This window comes from Monodon monoceros, unplaced genomic scaffold (assembly GCF_005190385.1).
Source record: "Monodon monoceros isolate NGI ecotype Baffin Bay Population unplaced genomic scaffold, NGI_Narwhal_1 Super_Scaffold_7, whole genome shotgun sequence".
In the NCBI taxonomy this organism is placed as follows: Eukaryota; Metazoa; Chordata; class Mammalia; order Artiodactyla; family Monodontidae; genus Monodon; species Monodon monoceros.
In genome coordinates, this window is record NW_021703784.1 from 46,891,919 (window position 1) to 46,914,291 (window position 22,373).

Sequence of the window (22,373 nt, forward strand, 5' to 3'; positions counted from 1 at the left end):
TGGAAATAAGTTTAGAACCTAAATTACCTTAACTATTCTGGGTTCTCTCTTATTTTAGAAGGTAATTGTGCTTAGTTCTGGAGATTGCCTAGACTGAAGGTTTTAGATGTAGAAGAATATTAATTTGTTAGCATTTGTAACATCTCTAGTCTTTGCGGTCACAGGAATTCACTGTACATACTTTTCAAATCAAGAGAAATTGTGTCTAATACTTTATACCCGTTTATGATTATTTAACACATTACTTGTGGCTGCTGAAGGGCTTTTCTGCTACCCAGCCATCCTTTAGCAAGCACTTAGCTTTTCTTTCGTAATTAATATTTTCATTTCTCATATGCATAGAGTGCCTGAAGGAAATTTTATCTGGGAAAGAGTCTGCATAGTGTTTTAGTGCAGTACAATTTATTTAGCAATTCATCTTTGATATTTATTTTTTATTAAACAAATTAAGCCAGGATTTTAGTTTTAAGCCCTTGCTTCAAAATGGGATTATATGAAATCATGTGTGTGAAACTTTTGAAAATGGTAAAGCACTATAGACTTTAAAGAATCTTTCATTCAATAAAAACAAATTTTAAATAAAATAAAATAAACAAAAACCTTCTAGTGGTTGTTCTATGGAGGCACTACCAGGTCAAAGAGAGGTCAATAAGATGTATCGCATCTAGGTATTGCTCTGTGCGCCATATGCCCATGTTAAATCACAATGATGAGTAAGATGTGGACTTGTGCACCACTAATTCTCGTTTTGCCAGACTTTCATGTTATCCTATGGTCATTACAGTTGACCAATTACAGCTGACCGAATTGAATTATCTTTAATTAGTAGGTCTGTCTCATAGTACAGTGGGCTAGCTGGACATATTTATCTGTTTTAAGTGGTCTGTCCACAGACTTGGAAAGCCAAACGTCATTTTTGAAAAGGAAAAAATAACTGGGGGGGAGGGGGAGAGAGGAGGCTAGAATTATTTTATACGTGTTAAAGGGAAAGTACAATTTCAATCGTTTTGAAGCACGTTTAACGAAAGTTTGCTGTGGTCTTTAAGATCTTTGGAGGAAAGTCACATTAGTTAGGCAATATGTAATATTTATTTTTCTATATAGAAATGACATGCAAAGGTTATTAAAACAGCAATTCTCTTGTCTTTGTGATGGGAAGAAATAGCTGATTCCAAAGAACTCATTCATAACAGATTTAGGTCCCTATGAAGATTTATAATATCTTTGAGTAGTGCCCAGCCAGGAACTTTTCTGTCTTGCTGCAAGCTGCACACGCCATTACAAAATTATAACAAATTCACATTGACTCCTGCACAGATTGATTCTTATACTTGAGAGGCAAATGGATGAGAACAGGGCATGTATTCCCTGAAGATTCAATGGGCCTCTGAGCAATGAAATCTGCCTGAAAAACTGGAGAAGCATCTATGGTTAGATAAGATTGAAGAGAGCCAAACTTATCACTTCCTTACATTCTCATTTGGAGGGTGGTGGATTGCCATCTCACATCAAGTCCTACTGTACAGCCGTGCAGCATGGTGACACCAGATAAATATGAAGTTCTCTAGGGCTTTAATTTGACCCAGAATGTCATTCAGCCATTAGCCCTTGATTCAGCATAAAAAAATGAAGCGGGGCGAGGGAGGGAGGGAGGAAGAAGAAGAGAAAAAGAAAGGGAGAGAATTTTCTGCTCCTTTTCTCACTGCGTATCGCATGATGATCTATTTGCCTCAATTTTATGTTTGTAAGTATTGATAGTGATTCCTTGTTCCTCTTTCAGAAAGAAATGCCATTAATGCCATTGTTATACCTACCCAACAGTTCAAGTGTTCACGTTTTTGTGGCAAATTTCCTTAATATCTCAAAATCAACAGTAAAGCCAACCTTAAAAAATAGTTTGTTTCTGGAGCACTGCTGAATCAAATATTATTTTCTAAAAATGTTAACTCCGTCATTCTTCTACTCTTTCCTTCTATTAGACATCCACCCAAGTATCTGTTCATCCGTCCAAAAATGTATTTATCATAAGCCTGCTACGATGTGCTGGGCAGGCAGTGGGCTAGGAGCTTGGGAAAAAATAGTCAATAACAGACCCAGGCCTGCCCTCTGAACTGACACATATGGGTCATTATTATTTAGCAAAGGTGTTTTGAATGCTTACTGTGCCAGGCAAGGTACTTATACCAACCCCTTGCACAGAATTTGGGAAAGGTCTCTTTCATGCAGATACACGAAAAGAGAAATTCCTGCCCCCTCCTTTCAGGACTTTTATATATAACAATGATTTATCCAAGGAGTCCTAGTGTTGAATTGTAGACTATGTTGTAATCATGGCTTTTGAAACAAGAACCTTGTCGACTCAGATAGAAATGAGGTCTACACTGCCCCAGCACCTGGTTAGTCCACTGTGAAAGTGGGTCTGATGGCACCTGATGGTCTATAACTAGAATAACTATATCATGGGATTATATCACACTTGTTTGGTGCTGCATAGATGGCACTTTGCTCCCCAATCAAACCAAAATTATTTCCTTAGGGATATGTGATAGGGATAGGCATTTTGGCAAGAGATATGGAAAGTTTCAAACAGAATAAAAATTCTAAGTGCTGTAGTAATTAGCCTTTCCCTTTCCTGAAAATACTATGCATGGCTTCTGCAAACATACTGAAATTTAAAATTTAAAACAATCATGTCCTCTTTGGAAGGCAATTGCTTTAAATTGGATAGATTTCACTCATTTTTTAGTGAAAGAATTTGAAAATTCTGTCTTTGGAAACCAAAATACTGGATGGCAGAATTAGATGTCTTTCACTTTAAAATGCAGACTCTCTCTGTGGTGAATGTATTTGTTGTGGTAAAGTATTTGAAAGGAAATCCTCAGAATAATTTGGGGTAAGGAAAAACACTGTGTCAAAATAAGCCAACCCATCAGTTTGGAACTTTGGAAATTGCTTTACTTTTGATTCAGAAAGAATTAATAATTGTTCATAGCATAAATAATATATGTTTGGACTATAATATATAATCATGTTCTAAAACAAACTTCCAAATTTGAAAGCACTCTGGTATAATGCTGTGATCTAAGTGATTTTTCTGAATGAATCAATGTTCTTTAGAGTTAATACTGATCCTCTTATTTAGTTACCTCATGATTTGGTCTGTGTCTTGGCAAACCTCTCTCTAAATAAGTGATTCCTGTAAATGTTGGAAATTGTTTCACAGGTTAACCTCCCCATCATTTTACGTTGCTTACGCTATATTGTTTCAGCCTAGATATATTCTTTCTGGAAAGAAGGGTCCTGCTAGTCTGATAAGAAGCTCTCTTTCCTGAGGTCTGTATTTTGCGTGGGGATCAGCTAGAGAGGGAAAAACCAGAATGCCAAATTGCGAAGAGTATGCTTTACTGTGGGGCTCCATCCAGAAAGGGTTTGTAACAGTGTACAGTCCTGTAGCCCAGCTGTGTGGAGCATTGATTGCTTCTGCCTAGAGCAGGGATACTGTCAAGTTGCTCTGTGAGTTGAGTCATCTATTGACAAAGAGCTACCAGCCCGCAGATAATGCTGTGCGGAACTGCTCCCACGATGCGCTGCTATAGCAGCTGTCAAAGATACTGAGGGAACCACGGGAGAAAAAAAAAAAAAAAAGACTTTTACAACTGCCTGGAAGAAAGGGGTGTGAGGGAGGAGACATTCCTGTGCAGAGCTGACCAAAGGCAAGAGTAGGCATCAGTGCAGTATGAATGCATACGTCACCAAGCAACACAGCTGCAGCCGGGGGTCCGATGGGATGGATGCCGGCAGGAGCGCACCCACACTGATCAGGGATGCCCACTGCGCTTGTGGCTGGCAGAGGAGTCCTCAGGGGCTCGGGTACAGTTCTCAGACTATGCCCTCCTCGGGACCTGGGGACCCAGCTTCAAACAGGACCAAGCTGGTCACTTTGTGGGACAGTGTGCGGAAAAGCTCCCACAAGACGAGCACCAAGGGCAAAGGGACTTGTGGGGAGCATTGTGCCTGCCCACATGGCTGGTTCAGCCCAGCACAGGTGAGCCTTTTCCTTGTGACTTTCCCGTGAGTATTGGAAGAAACTGAGAGCACGCTGGGGAAGGCTAGCACGGTTTGGAAACTTTTCTGGGTGCTCCTTGCTGACTGGGTACGCCTGTTTGGTAAATGGTAGGCCAAGAAATCCTGTAATTTTCACAGGTGTTTGTGGGCTCACACCTCTGTGTGGCCTGTGAAAGTCAAGGGATGCTGTGCTCAGTTTCTTTCAGTGACTTTTCCCCAAATTCAACTTCTCTAGTCCTCAGATGATTTTACTATTCTGCATCATAGACTTTAGCAGCACTATTACTTCTAATCATCGTTAACTTTTTCTGTTCTGCCTAGCCTAGGGTTTTGTCTTGTTTTAAGGAAGAAAGAGAAAATGAACTTTAATCAGATACTTTCCATCTCTTTAAAGATAAAAAAAAACATTCATTTCTTCAGCTGTGGAAAGCAGCGATTTAAAGTATCCCATTCTGATTTTACTCTTATAATGCTGTATACCTTTTCAGTGATGGAGAAGAAAATGTGTTTGTACTAAATAATTCATTTTATAAACAGAAGGAATACAATTGGAAGCAAGCTAGACAATTACACTCAGAATAAAATAATGAAACATTTCATGTATTCATAGAAGCAATAAGGTTATTTATATTAAAAAGTATAACTCGTATTCCCCTGTAACATATTTCTGAAGCAGATGTCCAGAGTCCCTTAATTTGATTCCTAGCTTATTCTTGCCCCAAACTACTAGCATTGTACCAGAAACGAAATTGGCTCATTTTTTCCTGTCTCCATCCAGAAGAGGGAAAACAACTTCCTGTAAATGCTATAAAATATAAATAAAAGGCACCTGTAATCATTGTCATAAATATAGAACTCTGTTCATAAAAATTCACTGAAAAGAGAAAAATCTGTGTTTGCAGAAAAAAATCCTCTCTTGATTTTAGTATGATTTTAGCATAATTAAGAAGTGGGTATTGATCATGAGTAAAACGTTATGATCTGAGAGGTGTAGAGAACATTCCAATTTTAATATTAGTTTTTTTTAAGTACTTGTAAGTATATATCACTAGATCTTAATGCTACATATACATAGCCTTATATATGGCTTTTGATGCATTAATATCATGATTTCAGCATCTTGATTTAAAAAAAGAATATATTGTCATTTTAGAATTAAACTAGTTCACCTTGAAATGGAGCCTGATGTTTGGAAACTCAGTTATTTTTTAAAGTTAACATGAATTCCAAACTGAATAAACAGTCAACAATTATGAAGTCCCTATTCTTTAACAAACACATGTGTTTAAATGTCTTTAGCCTATATCTCTTTATTGATTATGTTAATTTCTCAAGGCTTACATAGGCAGAGAAGGCAAACACATCTAGCTTATGGATTTTGCACAGAGTAGAATATGCAAACATGCTTTATTTTTACAATTCTTTTTATCTAAGATGTAATAAACTTTTCATCATTGCTCAAACCAAAATCTCTAATACTATATTATAATAACTATGATCAAAAAATCTTGGTACATTTTTCATCAACCAAGGGAAACTTTTCCCTTCCTTGGTTTTTAACAAAGTCAGCCTCCTACTTCCTTAAATTTATAGCCATTTAATGCTTTAAAGGTTGAAATAGACTCTGCACTGATAATTAAAGATCCAGTGACATATGAGAAGGCAATAAAATGAGGCAGCCACCATCTCCCATTATTCTTTTGTATACACATTTCTCTACATTTTTCTCTCTTATTCACATGTACTTTATTACTTGCTAAGAACAGTTACTCCCCAAATAATGGAGAACCGATACCATGTCTTTTAGGATCTTCAGTGTTGTGACACTCTTCTATCAACTGACTCTTCCACCCTTTTACCATCTTAGTCCTAAAAATGTGCTCTACTAGATTGATCAATCTCTCTTCATTCCACTCCCGTGCCCTTTCAAATATATTATGTCGAATAATTTTTAATGTGTCTGTATATGCACATATATGTATATTTAAATATCTCTATATTAATATAGAGATATATATTTAAATATCTCTATAATATCTACTTTCATGTATTAACATATTTTCATGTGTATATAATTATACATATATATACATGCATATACATATACACATATAAAAATTAAAGTTCTATATTATTCTTTTCTCTCCTAGAAATTACTAGCTGTTCTTACAATGTTTTTTCTCTCTATAAAGTATATTGCCTTTACTTCTGATAGGTACTCGAAAATGCTGCTCTATGTATATATATATATCTGTATTCATTTAAATATACATCTATTAAATATGTCTAATATTTGAAATATACAGATGTGTATGTATTATATGCCCATGTAAACTATCACAGAAACAAGAGTGTGTGTGTATGAATATGTGTCCATTAAAACTAAGTCTGTTTTGAGGATTTTTGGATACCATTTTTATCCCTTAAATTAACTAAAGATATCCTGTGAAATATTGTAAAATAAAAGATAGAGGCCAATGATAGTAAACATTAGACTCCTTGATGAAGCAGAAAGAAGGAAAGTGCATGTTTTTGAGTTGCCTAGGGACCCATATGTGGTACAGAACGTGCCTGAGGGCTATTAAGTGTCTGGGAGCTGGGAGCTTGCCCTTGGAGATAGTTGCTGTGTTACGTGGAAATCAGCAGTGTGATTTCCGGCTGCTATAATACAGGGCCATGGCAATGACTTGAGTTCCTCCCAAGGCTCTTTGCCAAACTCCTGTTATTTGGGGGTGCTGTGTACTAACAGGACTTTGTCATTGTGTTATTCCTCAGCTGGAATAAAAAACAGCTCCTGTCCCTTCTCAAATAAGTTTTCATTCCATTTGGATCTGTAGAATTAATATAACCATAATAATAGGTAAGAAAATGGAAAATTATAGTGTCCAGAAGTGAGTTCTAGAATGCACATCCAAGATAATAGTATCGGCCTTGGGGGGGGAAAAAAAAACAAAAAACAAAAAAAACATGCCCATCGCTGCTTATGCGGCATTTCTGCCCAGTGCAGACTGGTCTGGGGAGGCAGCACAGACAGTGAAGACTCAGAGACCAGGGTTCTATGCATTTGTTCTTTATTCATTCATTCATTCTTCATTTCTTTATTCAACTATCATTTCCTGAGTACCTACTATGTGCCGCTCTGTCAGGCCCTGTGGATATAATAGGAAACAAAGTAGATACCACCTCTACCATTATGGAGCTTACGACCTACAGTAGTATACAATACTTAGCAAATATATCACTATATACACAGAATAATAGCATCATAAATCAAAATTTGGAAGTGAAACAAAGTTCCACGGAGTGCTGCAAATTCCATAGTAAATGTGTATTCAGGATACAAAGGGACTACAAAGGAGAAAGACAAAAATATCTTTTTTTTTTTTAAGAAAAGATACTGTATCTCTTTATGCCTACATTTCCTGTTTTGTAAAATTAGGATAAAAATAGTACTTAACTCATAGGATTATGGTGAGGAATGATTAACATCATACATATAAAGCAGTTAGCACAGTGCTTACATATAGTAGAGACTCAATAAATATTTGTGGAATGAATGAATCACAAATCCACAATAAAAGTTGGCTTCTATTAACCTATTCCTTAATTCACTATAACTGTTTTTTCTGGGAAGAGAAGAGAGGTGAATTAGTGAAGACTTCGTAGAGGTAGTGATACTTGGATGGAACTGAATTGAATCTTGAAAAAATGTGTGTTTATCAAGTCGGCAGAGAGAGATAGGCTTTGGGGGCAAAAATAACAAAAACAGAAACAGTTGTAACACCCTGGTATCTGTGTAGAACTGCTCTTAGTTCCGTCTGCCCGCGGAGAGATGGGCAGGGGATGGGTCACAGAAAGCCTGGTGGGCCTTGGTGAGGACTCTGCTGAGTCAGCAGCATTGAGCCACCGTAGGATTCAAGAGTTCTGCCACACTCTGTGTTAGGCTTCATGGTTAAGGAACCCTTCTAGGCCTCAGTTTCTCTGTTTCTAAGAAAACTGATTTTCCTAAATGAACCTCTGTATCCCTTCCAAAACTAATATTCTGTGGCTCTGTCACCTGACATCCATTAATGAATGAGACACACTTTGGAAAGGATTTATGCTTTAGAGCCAGATAATCCAAAGTTTGAACTTACTAGCTCTGTGTGATCTCACTTGCTTAACCTCTTTAAGACTCATCTGCCCCTCTGTAAAACTTAGAATGTTATAATCCTGTTGCAGAAAAGTGTGATAAGAACTGAAAGTACTCTATCTAAAGAGCCAAGCGTGGCGCTTAGAACGCAGGAATTGTCCAATTTAAAAAATGGCATTTATGATGACTAGTGATATCCAAATTATGGTTTTTTAACCTGAAGAACATATCATCCATCGAATTAATTATCAGTATTGTGGTCCTTTATTAGAGTTTCTAGTCTGTCCGCTGAATTTTTTGATGCCTCGCTTATAGTGATGAAGGTTAGGCCAGGCAACTGTTCAGAAACACTTGACACAGTACCACGTTATGATGGGGTGTCATTTTGTCCTTCAGGGTTCTCAGAGGTTTACAATGGTGTACACTAAGAAAAAAAATCATGTAAAATAGACTTGTTTTGATAAACTAGCATTTTCATAAGCTTGCATTCAGAGGTGGGTGATGTTAGATTTTCTCAGTACATACTGCTAGAAAAACTACATTTGAAGTATTTAGCCAAACTGTGTAAATCTTCCCTAACAGTCCCTCTACAGCTCCTCCAGAAATAGCAGTTTACAGGAACTTGAGTGCAGAGGATTTTTTAGTCCAAGAAGTAGGGTTGCCCTAGGCTGAAATCTCAGGCTCAACTTTTGTCTGGTTAGAAAGATCTGACAGTTTGTTTTAACTCTGTGGCTGCTTCTACTGATTCCTTCCATAGAGGGTCCCTTACTAAGGAAGAATAAGACTTTTTAGTCTCTGGAAAACACCAGCAGCCTCCAGGCAAGGGAAACATAAGAGAATAAGAGGTATCACAGAAGGAATAAAAGCACTGCGCATGCCTTGGGCAGATCTGAAGCCAGTCAGTCAGCACTCCTGGCACCCCTGCTACTGGATGCTGACATCAGCAGAGCCTTCTTTCTAGGGCAGGGCAGGAGAGACAAAGTACAGAGGGTGGAAAAGAAAAGACCAAAGGTGACGGTATTTATCGAATACTCTCAACACCCACAATGTGTAAAGCCCTGTGCTAGGGTCTTTACATTAATCATCACTTGGAATTCTTCCAACAACAGTGAAAGAGTGATTATATGATTCCCATTTTTCAGATATGGCAACTGAGGCTAAGAGTAACTTGCTCACGAGGGCGCAACTGATAAAGGCAGAACTAGTTTCAAATAAAGTTCTATCGGACTCAACCTTTCCACCTCATCTTACAGAAAGGCCTGTTTGAGGTACACTGGAAGGGAGAATACCCTCAGAGACCTCTTTAATTCTTTAATTTAACAGGAAATTTCCTTAAGGAATTGGAGTGTTTTACATGGTTGGGAGGACTGACACCTCCTAGCAGAATCCCAGATTTCCCCATTCTACTTTGTTTTCTGGTCTCAGGAACCCTGAGTTGGTTGAGCCCTTAAAGAGCCCTTTACTCTGTGATCGAGGTTAGGAACTATGCTGATCTGAAGCAGTGGAGTCGATTCCCACAGCACTGATACCAGAATAAGATACCTGCTCTTAGAAAGACCCCATCATCTGTAGTTATTTGCCAATTGGATTTAATCTTGGCAATATTTATGGTAAGGAATCAGGAACCATGTATTTTAAACTTAATATAAGTACAAAATAAAAGTACATGTAGAGTTTGTCTTTCATAAGCCCGACAACATCATCTCACATTGCTGAATGAATGTGAATCTCATATGCATTGTCTACCTACCTATGCATCTATTATGCCAAGAATCAAATACCTCCCTTTAATACCACCATCTCCATTGGCCATCTTCTTAGTTTTGGGGTTTTCTTTTTGATATTGTTTGATCTGTTACAAATGTAGCACCACCTGATTTTAATTCTCCATTCTCTACTTTCATTCCTTTAATTTCCCAAAGGCATAGATAGATAGATATTTTATAATTATGTCAGAGCTGGATGGGAATTTAGAGGTCATCTAGTGTATTTTCCAAAGGAGAACGTGAAGCCTAGAAAAGTTAAAAAGACTTGCTCAAGGTCATTCCGTTTGTGGCAGAATTGGCCAGTGTCGTTGAACTCAGAATTCTTTTTACTGTTTCAGGCAGCTTTCCCTCTCTTACCTTTATGTGCTCTGCTTCACGAAGCGTAATTACTGACAAGAAAATTATTAAGCATGCAATTTGTTGATAATGCAGTGTTGGGCATTATACAAAGAATTACATAAACCTAATTTCTACGTTCTTATAATTCAGACCAGCAGTCCCCAAGAAGATAAGGAGAGAGACGAGCCATTAGAAATCATTTTACAAATGCATGGAGGGACTTATGTATTGATAATGCCTGGGAGGTGATACTGGCATTAGGAGAAGGGGGCCAGGGATGCTAAATGTACTATAATGTGCAGAGCAGTCCTGAAGAATAAACAATGACTCCATTAATGCACAATTTTTAACATTTCACTTCATATTCATGAAGTTTTAATTTTCTAAACCTAAAATCAAATTCAGTTTTATAAACAAAGTATTTTCTGCAAGGATTTAATAATCATTTAATATTCTAGAAATGTAACTCCTGTGTAAATCAAGGGATCATTGTACTTTGTTCTGTTAGGAATTTTATCAGGAGTTGGTTCCCAGTTTGGAAAATCCCTATCTTGAGCAATATTGCTGATCCTGGTATTTATGTCATCGATACACCTCTCCTGTATCAGTTTACATTTGTAAATGTCACCTGCAAATACGTAATTGAAGAGACTTGAGGTCCTTTTAATAGACATAGAACCAAACATTTTAAATTGGTAACAGCACTTGAAATACAAATAGTTCACCAAATTTCAATAAGATTGTTTTAAAAAATATTTTCTTTGATTGCCATACCTTATATTTATTTTTAAAATGTTATCACACTATAAGAAATCTATTTTGTGAAAATTATGTGAAATTATTTATTTTAGAGTTTTCTTTTGTTTTCAGTATTACTCTGATATTTCTCCAAAGGTCATCTATACTCAGTTTCCCTGTAGGCTCTTAGGTGGCTGGGGTTCTCTAGTCCTCATTTTTTATCAAAGGACAGAGTCCCAAGATCTATTGAAGCATTAGAAGTCAAATCAAGTGTCTATCTTTACATGAGGGGTAATTCCAAATAGGGGTAGAGAGGTGATGATATAGATAGATAGATAGGTAGATAGATAGATAGATAAAGTTCCTCACCGGTCTGCCCCATATAAAGCAGAGAATTATTTTGACACTAAGTTGTAAGTAACTATTTTGGCACTAAGTTATAAGTTTATTTACAAAAATATGACACTTTTACTTTCTCCACTTTATCAGCAATCTTGTTAGATTATATTTCAACTAAAGTATTTCCTTTGCTCTCTTACTATATACAAATGAACCATTATTACTTCTTCCAACACTAATTTTCATATGTGTCTAGTCTTCATATGTCTACTCTTTTCACTTTTCCTGTGTTTCTTGCAGATGTGATATCTGGTCTCTTTATTCCATTTAAATCTAAATTTATTCATTATAAGTACACGTAAACATGTGACTACTTTATTACATTTTCTAGTATAGTTGGGCTCACAGATTGCCATATTGAAAACATACTGTCTTAACATAAAGTACTTTCTTTTTGTTTCTTCTTTTACTTCAGTTAAGGCATTATTTAAAAATGTGTAGGCAGTTGTATTATCCATGAATTTCATTTCAGATGGAGAAAAGAGGGTATTACAAAACATGTATTATAAAATGGAAAGGCTGGGTAGAATTGACAACACTGGTTATATATTTGAAATTGTTATATGTATTGTCATGTGTGTGTATTTAGCTTGCCTTCTAACTAGACCAGGAGTCAGAAAAGTATAGCCTACAGGTCAAATCCAACTTGCTACCTGTTTTTGTATAGCCTCTGAGCCAAGAATTTTTAAAAATATTTTTGATCGTTGAAGAAAATAATAATATTTAATATAATTTTGTGAAAAATTATATGAAATCCCAATTATACTATTTATAAAGAAAGCTTTATTGGAACACAGCCATGCTTATTTGTTTACACATTATCTATGGCTATTTTGGTACTGCAATTGCAAAGTTGAGCAGTTGTAATACAGACTGTAGGGCCAGAGAGTCCTAAAATATTTTCTATCTGGCTCTTTATAGAAAAAGTTTGCCAACCTCTGCACTAGACTCTCAGCTCTCTATTTCCTTCTGATGGAATGTCCCATTCTGCGTAACAAAGCCTATATGTTACTTAAAAGTCTGGTTTAAGCACCCTCCTCTCTAATCCTTTCCAGTCCGTTTTAGCTCCTAAAACCTCTACTTAATGTGGTGTCCTGCACAGTTAGCACATTACCTGGCATTGTGGTTAGTTGTTTCCTTCTCGGTCTCCTGATCAGAGAGTGAAAGATTCCTCATATGCCTAACTCATAGTCACCAGCTGTCCATTCATCTCTTTGTGACAATTTTGTAGTATCACTATTCTGTTTTTGGACCCTGACTTCTCAGCTGCATTGGTGGCTGTGGAGAAGAAAGACTATGTCTTGTCTACCTTTATGTCTATCTGGGCACCATGCACAATTCACCTATCACATTGTATCACAGTTATGAATAAGTATCTATCTGCTTCTCTAAGCCGAATTCAATTAGAGCACAATCTGTTTATTTACCCTTGTTCTCCCAGTAACCCAGCATGTAGCAATCAGTCAACTAGGTGTTGATTTCTGAATGAATATTAGCACGGGATCTTGTACGTAAAGGTACTTAAGTTTCGAATTTGATTTATTATTATTATTACTCATTATACAAGTGCCATAAGATCGAGAGTGACATCTTCTGTCCTTAAAGTAGCTCTATTTAATAACAAAGAGATTGTAATAAAAAGTTGTTAGCACAGATTTATTGCTTTGCATATTTGTCTTGTTTTTAGTTTGACTCAGATTCTTCTTTTTGGTGGTGCTGTTAAAATATAGGAATCACTGTTCAGAAATTATATTCTGCATTCAAGTGGGTCATGCTGTTCAGTGATGGAAGGTACTGAACTGCACTTTGAGCGGACAATCAGAAAAAGAAAATCTGATTCTACACAGTTTCTTTGCCTAATTTAGGAGTCACTTGCTCTCTAGCAGGTTGAAATAATGTCGTGAACTATTACTTTATAATTAGTTTCTGTACAGTCTATTGCAGATTACATGACCTTTTTTCTCCATCATTTTCGTCATTAAATGTAAGTGCTCAGAGTATAGTAGTTGGCAGCACCACATTAAAAATCCATAACTGAACACATTTGCACTTTATTCTGATAGGCTGTGCTATTTAGTTAGTGGTCAACATTGTTATAGTTCTTCAATAAGTAGTTTAAAAATGCACTAAGTTTAAAGTTATATAAAAATTCCTAGATTTATATTACATTTTAGAGTGATTAGCAAATATATCTGCCTTTGCCAGACTGGGAAGGCAATCTTAGAAAATGCTTTTTGATTCTGTTTGTATACTGATCATTCATTTCTGTGATCTACGTTATTTGTTCTCTATCACACATATTATTGCACTTCATTACAATGTTTTAGATTTTTTTTAAGACTTTATATTTTTAGAGCACTTTCGCAGCAAAATTAAGAGGAAGATACTTGCAGTGTATATATTTTTCTCTGTTTTCAACTTGAAGTTTTTTAAAATAAAAATAAAGTCTAAGTGGATAATCATAAATTCTCTTAGTTTAAAAGTGAGCATTTATATTACTCTTTTAAAATAATTTTATTATTTGGTTTTGATGTAGAAATAATACAAGTTTATGGTAAAAAATATTATTATAAGCTAAAGATATGTTTGAAAAATATTAAAATAGCTATAATTCCACCTAGAAGTAACCACAGTTAGTATTTTGATACCTTTTTAGTTTCTTCAATTGGCTCTGCATATGTGTCTTCAGAAAAAAAATGTAATATATTACAGTAACATGAGCTCACAGATGTACCTAAATATAAAGTATTGGTTATGTGTCTGCTAGTGGGAAGTTAAGAATATAAAACTGTATTGCTTCTTTTACATTAACATTAATTATGAACATTTTTCTGTTAGTAAAATATTTTTCTTTTTGACATAATTTTAATGACTGCCAAATATTACTGTTTCTACAAAAACTCATATTGTTGGACATTTAGGTTATATTATTATTATTAATATAAACAATACTGAAGTAAGTTTTGGCGTATATTAACCTCTAACCAGTTTTCTCATGAAGATATATTTTCAGGAAAGGAATCAGTGAGTGAAGGGTGTAAATTTTTTTAGGCTTATAACGTTGTTGTTCAGTCGATTTTTATTCAACAATTAATTATTGAACAGTTCCCAGATGCCAAAGCACTGTGTTAATCAATGGGGACATAATAGAAAACAAAAGAGATTGATTCCTGCCCCGTAGAGCTTAGAGTTAATTGCCAAATTGCTTCTAAAAGGACTATACAAATTTATACTCCTCCCATTCCAGGAGTGTGTGAACATGTCTTTCCTCCTGTATTCCTGATGGTTCTTTCTTTATAAAAATCATTTATAAATTTGGTAAGCTAAAAATTGCATGCTGTTGCTTTTTTAATTTGCTTTTATTAGTTAATGAAGATGAATACTTTTCGTGTGATTGCAGCCAACTTTGGACACTATTATGGCATCTTCTATAACACGTAGCATAATGATAATACCCAGTTGGTAATTTAATACATGCTTAATTTGTTGACTGGATGGATGATAGGATGGATGGAAGGAAGGAAGGAAAGAAGGAAGGAAGGATATATATACAAATAGGCGAGTAGTTTCTGTTTAAAAGTTCTGATAAGGGACTTCCCTGGTGGCGCAGTGGTTAAGAATCCGCCTGCCAATGCAGGGGACACAGGTTCGATCCCTGGTCCGGGAAGATCCCACGTACCGCAGAGCAGCTAAGCCCGTGTGCCACAACTACTGACCCTGTGCTCTAGAGCCCGCAAGCCACAACTGCTGAGCCCGTGTGCCACAACTACTGAAGTCTGCATGCCTAGAGCCCATGCTCCGCAACAAGAGAAGCCACCGTCATGAGAAGCCCCTGCACCACAACGAAGAGTACCCCCGCTCACGGCAGCTAGAGAAAGCCTGTGCACAGCAACGAAGACCCAATGCAGCCAAAAATAAAATTAAATTAATAAAAGTCCTGGTAAGAGAAATTTCCACCTACCCTAAATATAGCAGGGTAGTTCTTAATCATCTTCATGAGTGATTTACGCCCCTTTTTCTCCTGTCACTGTAACTCTTCGTTGTGTCTGTTCTCTAGAAGGAAAAGAGCTGAATGCTCTCGTTTTCACGTTGCTGTAGGTGAGCAAGATTGAATTGAATGACAGATGAAAAGGTAATTAGCACAACAGATAGAAGTAGGCAGACCATCTGACTGTGTAAACAGAGAATTTGCTGAGGGGTGTAGTATGGCCATTAAACTGACAGGAAGAGATGTTGAAGAGGAAGAGTGATCTAACTGATCAGATGGGGAAGGGAAATATTCTGGAAATTTCCTGTCTATTTTATAGTCTGTTTATATACGGTTAAGAATTTTATGAAATTTGTATGTAGACATATTCAAGGTTGAGTTGGATCCACATGTCTTAAAATGCAGGCAGTCTGCCCCTGAAAGTCAACCATAATATCTTAGAATGATTGTATGAAATTGTATCCTTTGAAACCACACCATTATTACATTGCTTATACCAATATTTAGAATTAAACTTCCATACGCAACAACTCTATGGACTCCCTTATCAAAACTAAGCACCTTCTGGCCATTCTAAAAAAAAAAAAAAATGTGAAGCCAACATATCAGTAATGTGAGGGCAGCTGTTTTCTAGTATAAGAGAGCACATCGTTTTCAAAGGACTGAAGGGAAAGGTGACAGAAAAATTAGTTGAGGATTGTAGGTAGATTAAGGACAGAAACTCTTGAGTTTATGAAAGAGCCTAGCATAACTGGAAGTTCCTTGTAGGCTTATAGTTATTATTTTTCCAATAAATGAGTCAAAAACAGGTAACAGTTGACATTATGATCCGCATCCCTTTTTGTGCAGAAGCTTCAGCCGATTTTTCATTACTCTTCTTTCCTACCCCGCACTGCTCTCAAACCTGTTTTACAATTCACTCAGTTTACCATGTTAGAATATCAGGAAGTCATCGTTAGCTTCATCACCTTCTACACCCAGGGCGATCACTAATTAATTGATGACTAGTTGATATAGAATTCTATCTTAGAGTGTCTCAAATATTTTCCCATTTTACATTCACACTCTCAGTGCTTGAGTATAGATGCATTATCATTCACATAAGATATTTGCAAGCATCAGTGGCCTCCCAGATTCCTTCCATCCATTCTAAGTGTTCTTGTCTCCAAATTTATCTCTACACTCAGTTCCATTCGTAACATTCATTGATTTAAATAATTTAACAACTCCAGATCACTTAAAGGTAGTGCTTCACTTTAAATGTACTCTAACTTCTGGAGAAGGCTAGTATGTCTGGAAATGTTAATGGGTCGTTTATATTGGATAACGTGTTAAGCAGTTGTTTATTTTTTATTATAGGATTTTTCAAAGCCTTTGGGGTTTTATATCTCCTAAAGGCAAGTAGAGTGTGCAGAGCATTTCTTAAGTGTGTGTGATGATGAAATCTCTTTTTCATGGATACATGTTTACCAGTATCTCCCGAAACATAGTTAGCCAAACACTAGTTTACAAAATAAAACTTGTTTCCCTAGCAAAGCATTAGAAGTTGTCTTCAATTTGGCCCCAACCTGCATTACCAACCCTATCTCCAGCCACTCCTATTGTATTCTGGTCACACCCCACCATTCACTGTTCCCTGATTCCCTGAAGCCACCATGCAGTCTCCTGCCAAATCTTTTCTATGTATCACTCTGTCTATAATGACTCTCCCTGTTTCTGTGTTTGGTAAAATTTCATTCATCATTCAAGGATCATCTCAAATGTTATCTTCTTTAAGCTTTTCTTTCTCTGTGGTCCTACTTTTCACTTAACAGTGTGATTGCTTACATTTCTGCTTCATTTACCATATTGGGAGCTTTGGGAGAACACAAACTATGCCTTATTTATTTCTGCATCTTTACTGCTAGGATAGGGCCTGACATATTTTTTGAATGATTGAAAGAATGGTATCTTTAAAAATTGGTAAAGAGGAAATAGAGTGGTGTTAGGCAAGGCATTCTAGCGGGGTACTTCTTTAGGTAATACTGTGATCAGCTCCCTCTATCCTATTTTTGTCTCTCTTAAATCCCAGATAGCCATTCTGATAAGTATCCAGAGGGAATTGGGACTAAGAAGCTGACTCAGATTGGCTAAAATATACATGACATCACATTATGACAAAATCATTTATTTCAGTGAAAAATGTAATTGTCAGATGAATTGAAACACCCGTGTTCATAAAATTCATCTGTTTATTCATTCACAAAGATATATTGATCATCTGTTGATGTTCAGACCTGTTCTAGAAAGTTGAAAATATAGCAATAAATACAGTTGGCAAGATTTGGAGCTTATATTGAGAAATACGTAAAATTAACAAACAAATAAGACTACTTCAGATGGTGACATAGTATAAAAAAATAAACTAGAGCAATGTGATATGGCGGATAGGTTGGTGGAAGTGGGACTTCTTTGGATAAGACAGTAAAGTAAGAGAAGGCCTTAGTAAGGAGGAGACACTTGAATTGATATTTAAAAGATGAAGGTGGAAAGGGGACAATCTTATGACAATCTTCAGGTGATGTCACAAATAAAATACAACATGTTCAAGGACCCTAGGGTAGGAACAACTTTGATATGTTCCTGCAACAGAAGAAGCCTAGTGTGGCAAAAGAGAATATGGGGAAGAAGGACAGGAATGGAGGTTGGAGAGTGAGATAAGGCCAGGCCATGTAGACTTTGGAGACTGTGGAAGTGAGTCTGAATTTTATTCAAAGTTCAACAAGAAGCCATTGGGTTATTTTACATAAGGACATGACATGATCTAATATACATAGTGAGATGAGCTATGGAAGGAGGGGAAACTAGTTAGAATGCTATACAGCAGTACTTTCAAGGGAGAGATTATGATGACTTGACTGAGCAGCAGTGGTTGTGGAGATCCACTGTGTGAATTGAGGATATATTTTGGATATAGAGCAAGAAGATGGATTAACTAGCGTGGGTTTATTTGAGCCAGAATATAACAAAATGAGACAGATAAGAAGTCAAGGGTAACTTCCAGGTATTGGACTTCTTTCTTTGGGGGTCAAACCATCTTCAAAATGTGTTAATTATTTTAACTCAGATGTCCAGATTCCTTCCCACCAGTAAGGTCCTAGATTGATGGACAAAATCTTAACCATCTGACTTCCCTTTTACTTTGCTTCCCTTCTTGACCCCAAACCTCCTCCCAAACTTCTTGTTGATACAGTTTTTTCTTTAGAGAGGATAATGTAGTCATTAGTTCTGCTGGCCTGGGTGTTCTTTCATTCCTTTAAGGTTGCCTTGTGTGGCTGAGTTTTGGTCTTTTTAGGGAGATCATAATTTACCTCGTGTTTAAGTTGGAAATTGGAAGGGTATCTTAATAAAGTCCCCAGATATTTACCACAAGGCTAGATAGATAGATCATGGCTCACCAAATATCCGATGTTGACCCTCCTCTTCCTCTTCAGCTCTGGCCTTGACCCCTCTGTCTAATACTTTCATGAGAAAGATATTTGAAATTTAATACAATTTAATATGTTAGATGATGAATATCATTTACCTAGGAAAGTCACCAGGTAAAGAGAGTCTGGATGGGATGTCAAGGAGGACATAAAGTAATCATTTGACCCTAAAGAAAACTATTTTAATTTCTTAGAGTATATGGTTGAAGCCTATGGTCTCCTTGCCCCCTTTTATTTCTTACTTTTCAGTTGAGCTACGAGATCATGAGTATGTCCCTGGAACGCCATTTATTGGATTTATTAGAAATTGCCCCAAATATGAAGGAGAATTGATATAGGAAATTGAGACCATTTAAAATGGAATCCTCTCTCAGTTTCCTACCATTAAACTTCAAGTAGCAAAATGATGCCATAGGTATGTGTCCATTGTTCGTTCTGAATCTTTTATTTTAAGAGTTGATGCTGGTTATTTTGCTGATTAAATTTCAAGAGTGTTTTTGGAAAACAAACAAACATTTTTCTAAGAGTCACTCTTTCTTTAAGCTTCAGTTTTATTTCAAGACAGTAATGAATGAGTTGTATTTTGGAGAATAAACTTCAGCCAGTGGGAACAGATAGTCCCTTCATATATTCCAGACCAATTGACTAAATTGATGTAGAAATTGATAAATCATATTTTGTAGCATCTGAAAGTATCCTCCTATTATGAGCTGCCTGTCGCTATCATGGCAGCAGCCTGTCATAATGTCCATTATCCCATCACTAAAATTACTGTATTGTCGACCCCATGATAGCACTGGCCTTGACAGAGTGAGTGAATGAAGAGTCTGCTAAACAGTTCCTTGTTCCATATCAGTCTGTAACTGTATATTGCAAGGGCCGAGGTTTAATTCATGCCTCAGCAGAAATCACATAGTGACAGGCTATGCTAAGTGATCTGTCTCTTCCAATTTGGACTCATGCTTGAATTTCATAACTCAGAGGAGAGTGAGTGAGTGAGTGTGCTGCAGTGGAAAAATACAGAACTGGAGGTCAGGAAAGTTGGGTACTTGTAGCTGGGCTACTCTGGACTCTTTGAATCACCCTAGTCAAGGTTCAGAATGTTAGGGTCTACCTCTCAACTGGAGGAAGTTAGAATAGTTAAAAAAAAAACGAACACAAAAACCATGATCTATACATTTGACTGTCAACTCAGATTGATTCATGATGGCGCTATGGACCATGGTGCTAAGAAGGATGGTGAGGCTACATCAGGCCCCTCAGGAAAGAAGACAGTAAAAATTAGCACAGTCAGCCATGAATTAGAAAGAAAACAGTGTGACCCTAGATCTCTAATTTCTTTGATAGCCCTGGCATTCAATGTTACCATGTGCTTCATGGGAATGACATAATTATAATAAATTATGATAATAGCTACCATTTGTGAAGCTTTTCTTATATACCATTACCTTAATTTAATTTAACCTTCAAAATAATGCAGGAAGGTAGGTCATCTCATCCCCATTTTATAGATGAATAAATGGACTTTTAGAAGCAAAGTAACTTGCCTTAGTTCATACCTCTAACAAGGACCAGATTTATGGTTGGAACTCAGGTCTGACCCCAAAGGGCCACTCCTTTCATTGTTCTCTACAGGTTCATATGTAAGCCTGCATTTGTTGATGTTGACTTGACTTATGAGAGGCTGATAGGCATGAAGTTGTCAGAGAACTAAACTTATTTAGGTCACTACACAGTTGAAAATATAATCATTATGGATCTCTGCAAATTGAATAGGTTTGAGAATGAAGTAGGAACAATGTAGTTTTTAAAATAATTTACTTACAGATATTCTGGAAGCTCTGTTTAATTTTTTTTTAACTTCTTAAGACTTCATAATTTCTTAATGGGAGTAAAGATGTCAAATTCTGGAATGAGTAAAACTTTTTAGCCTCCTTTGAAATTTGGAAGACAATTGAAGATGATTTAAGGATAACCCTCACTCCCAAGCTCAGGGTCCAGTGTGTCTGGTGTAGTTGTTCTCTCCAACAGAATGGAGGACGGATCTGTCACTTATCCCACACAATAGGTGACATTCAATAAGTCCTTCATAAATAATTGCTGAATAAAGGAATAGGATATTGCATTCCTAAGTTTCATCTCTTATTTCTACGATAGAGAACAAGAGATGTTCTTCAAAAAGCTAGCTCAAGTTACCCACTTTTACTTATGCATAATAACTTTAAGATATAAACACGTACTACTCAATAAATTAAAAACAGAGTGCTTGTTTAGCAAGATGAACCTGGACCAGAGTTAGGCAGGCAGCTGTGATTTTTCAGTGCTGCTTTCTATCCACTAGAACTTGCCTCCTATCTGGTTACAGGATTACATCACTAGATGAATCATGTCATGTGGTATCTTTCTTGAACCCTTTATGTCCTAGTCTGTTATATAGGTGCTATTATGTGCGTATTCTTTTTCTGGTGGTGATGATGTCGGCACAGGGAAGGAGGGAGAAGCTGGTATTTTACAGGAGGTTTGTATCTTTTTTTTCTGCAGAAAATCTAACTATTGCATGACGGGGAAAATTTGGCTTGTCTCTTAGACAATGCTTTTTAAATTAGGTGTGATTATTTCTGATGAGTTCTAGATTGATCACATAGCCATCTCTTCATCTCAGCAACAGCTGAGCTTTAGCGTATCCCTCTTATTGGAACTCTCATTGTGCACCGCTTCCCCCCAGCCTCTGGCCCTGGGCCTTTATGATGTTTTAAAGTTGTGATTTCAAAGTAAGTTATGTTGGCCTTCTGTCTTATATTTCTTAGATTATAAGGGAATTTAGAAATCAATAGTGAATCAAGGACTAAATCTATTCACAAGGATCTTACCAGGAGTATTGGAACAGTCTTTAAACTGGCCTTTTGCCTCCAATGCACCACAAAACCCATCCGTTTCAAGCTGTCAGAATATTTCTAATACCCCCTCCTCCCACAAAATGTCTTGTCATTCTGCTTAAAATCCTTCAGTGGCGCACACTGCACATGGGATACAGTCCAAATTCCTTAAAGTGACAGAGAAGCCCCATAACCCACTGACTGACCAACTTTAAACCTTAAAACCAGTTTCTCCTCCATTTTCCTTCCTAAGTACCTTACTCTCCTGAAAAAATAGTGTCACATTTTGAATACACTATGCACTCTCTTGTTTCCAAATTTCATTCTCTATCAGGTTTGAGGAGGCTTAGTAATTAGCACCTTTTAAAATTTTTAAGATTAAAACCAGATAAGACAGGTGCCAGATTCTGATAGAGATTTTTTTTAATCAAATTTATTATTGCTAAAAGCTAGGTTGGAGGAAATGGCCATGGAAGGCAGTAAAATGGGTTTACCAAAATCCTCTGAACTCTTGATTTACCCCCGTACCCCAAACTGCCAACTTCTGCAGAGCCACAGTCTGCCTTGCTAAGCTTACCTTATAGCAAAAGAGAATGCAAGGCT

The 22,373-nt window shown here is 36.7% G+C and overlaps 1 protein-coding gene across 3 annotated transcripts in view; it reads left to right on the forward strand.

Annotated features, from left to right (window-relative positions):
* The window catches only part of DLG2 (discs large MAGUK scaffold protein 2), a 2,046,181-nt gene that overhangs the window by 1,230,371 nt on the left and 793,437 nt on the right, over positions 1-22,373 (forward strand). Inside the window, exon 1 of one of the 3 annotated variants that reach the window (XM_029208181.1) lies at positions 3,484-4,045. The exons of the other annotated variants lie outside the window; for them this stretch is intronic. Within the exon in view, the coding sequence (XP_029064014.1) occupies positions 3,737-4,045 (309 nt within the window). The 5' untranslated portion in view covers positions 3,484-3,736. Of the gene's footprint in view, positions 1-3,483; positions 4,046-22,373 lie in introns of those variants that run through there. 3 annotated transcript variants of the gene reach the window in all.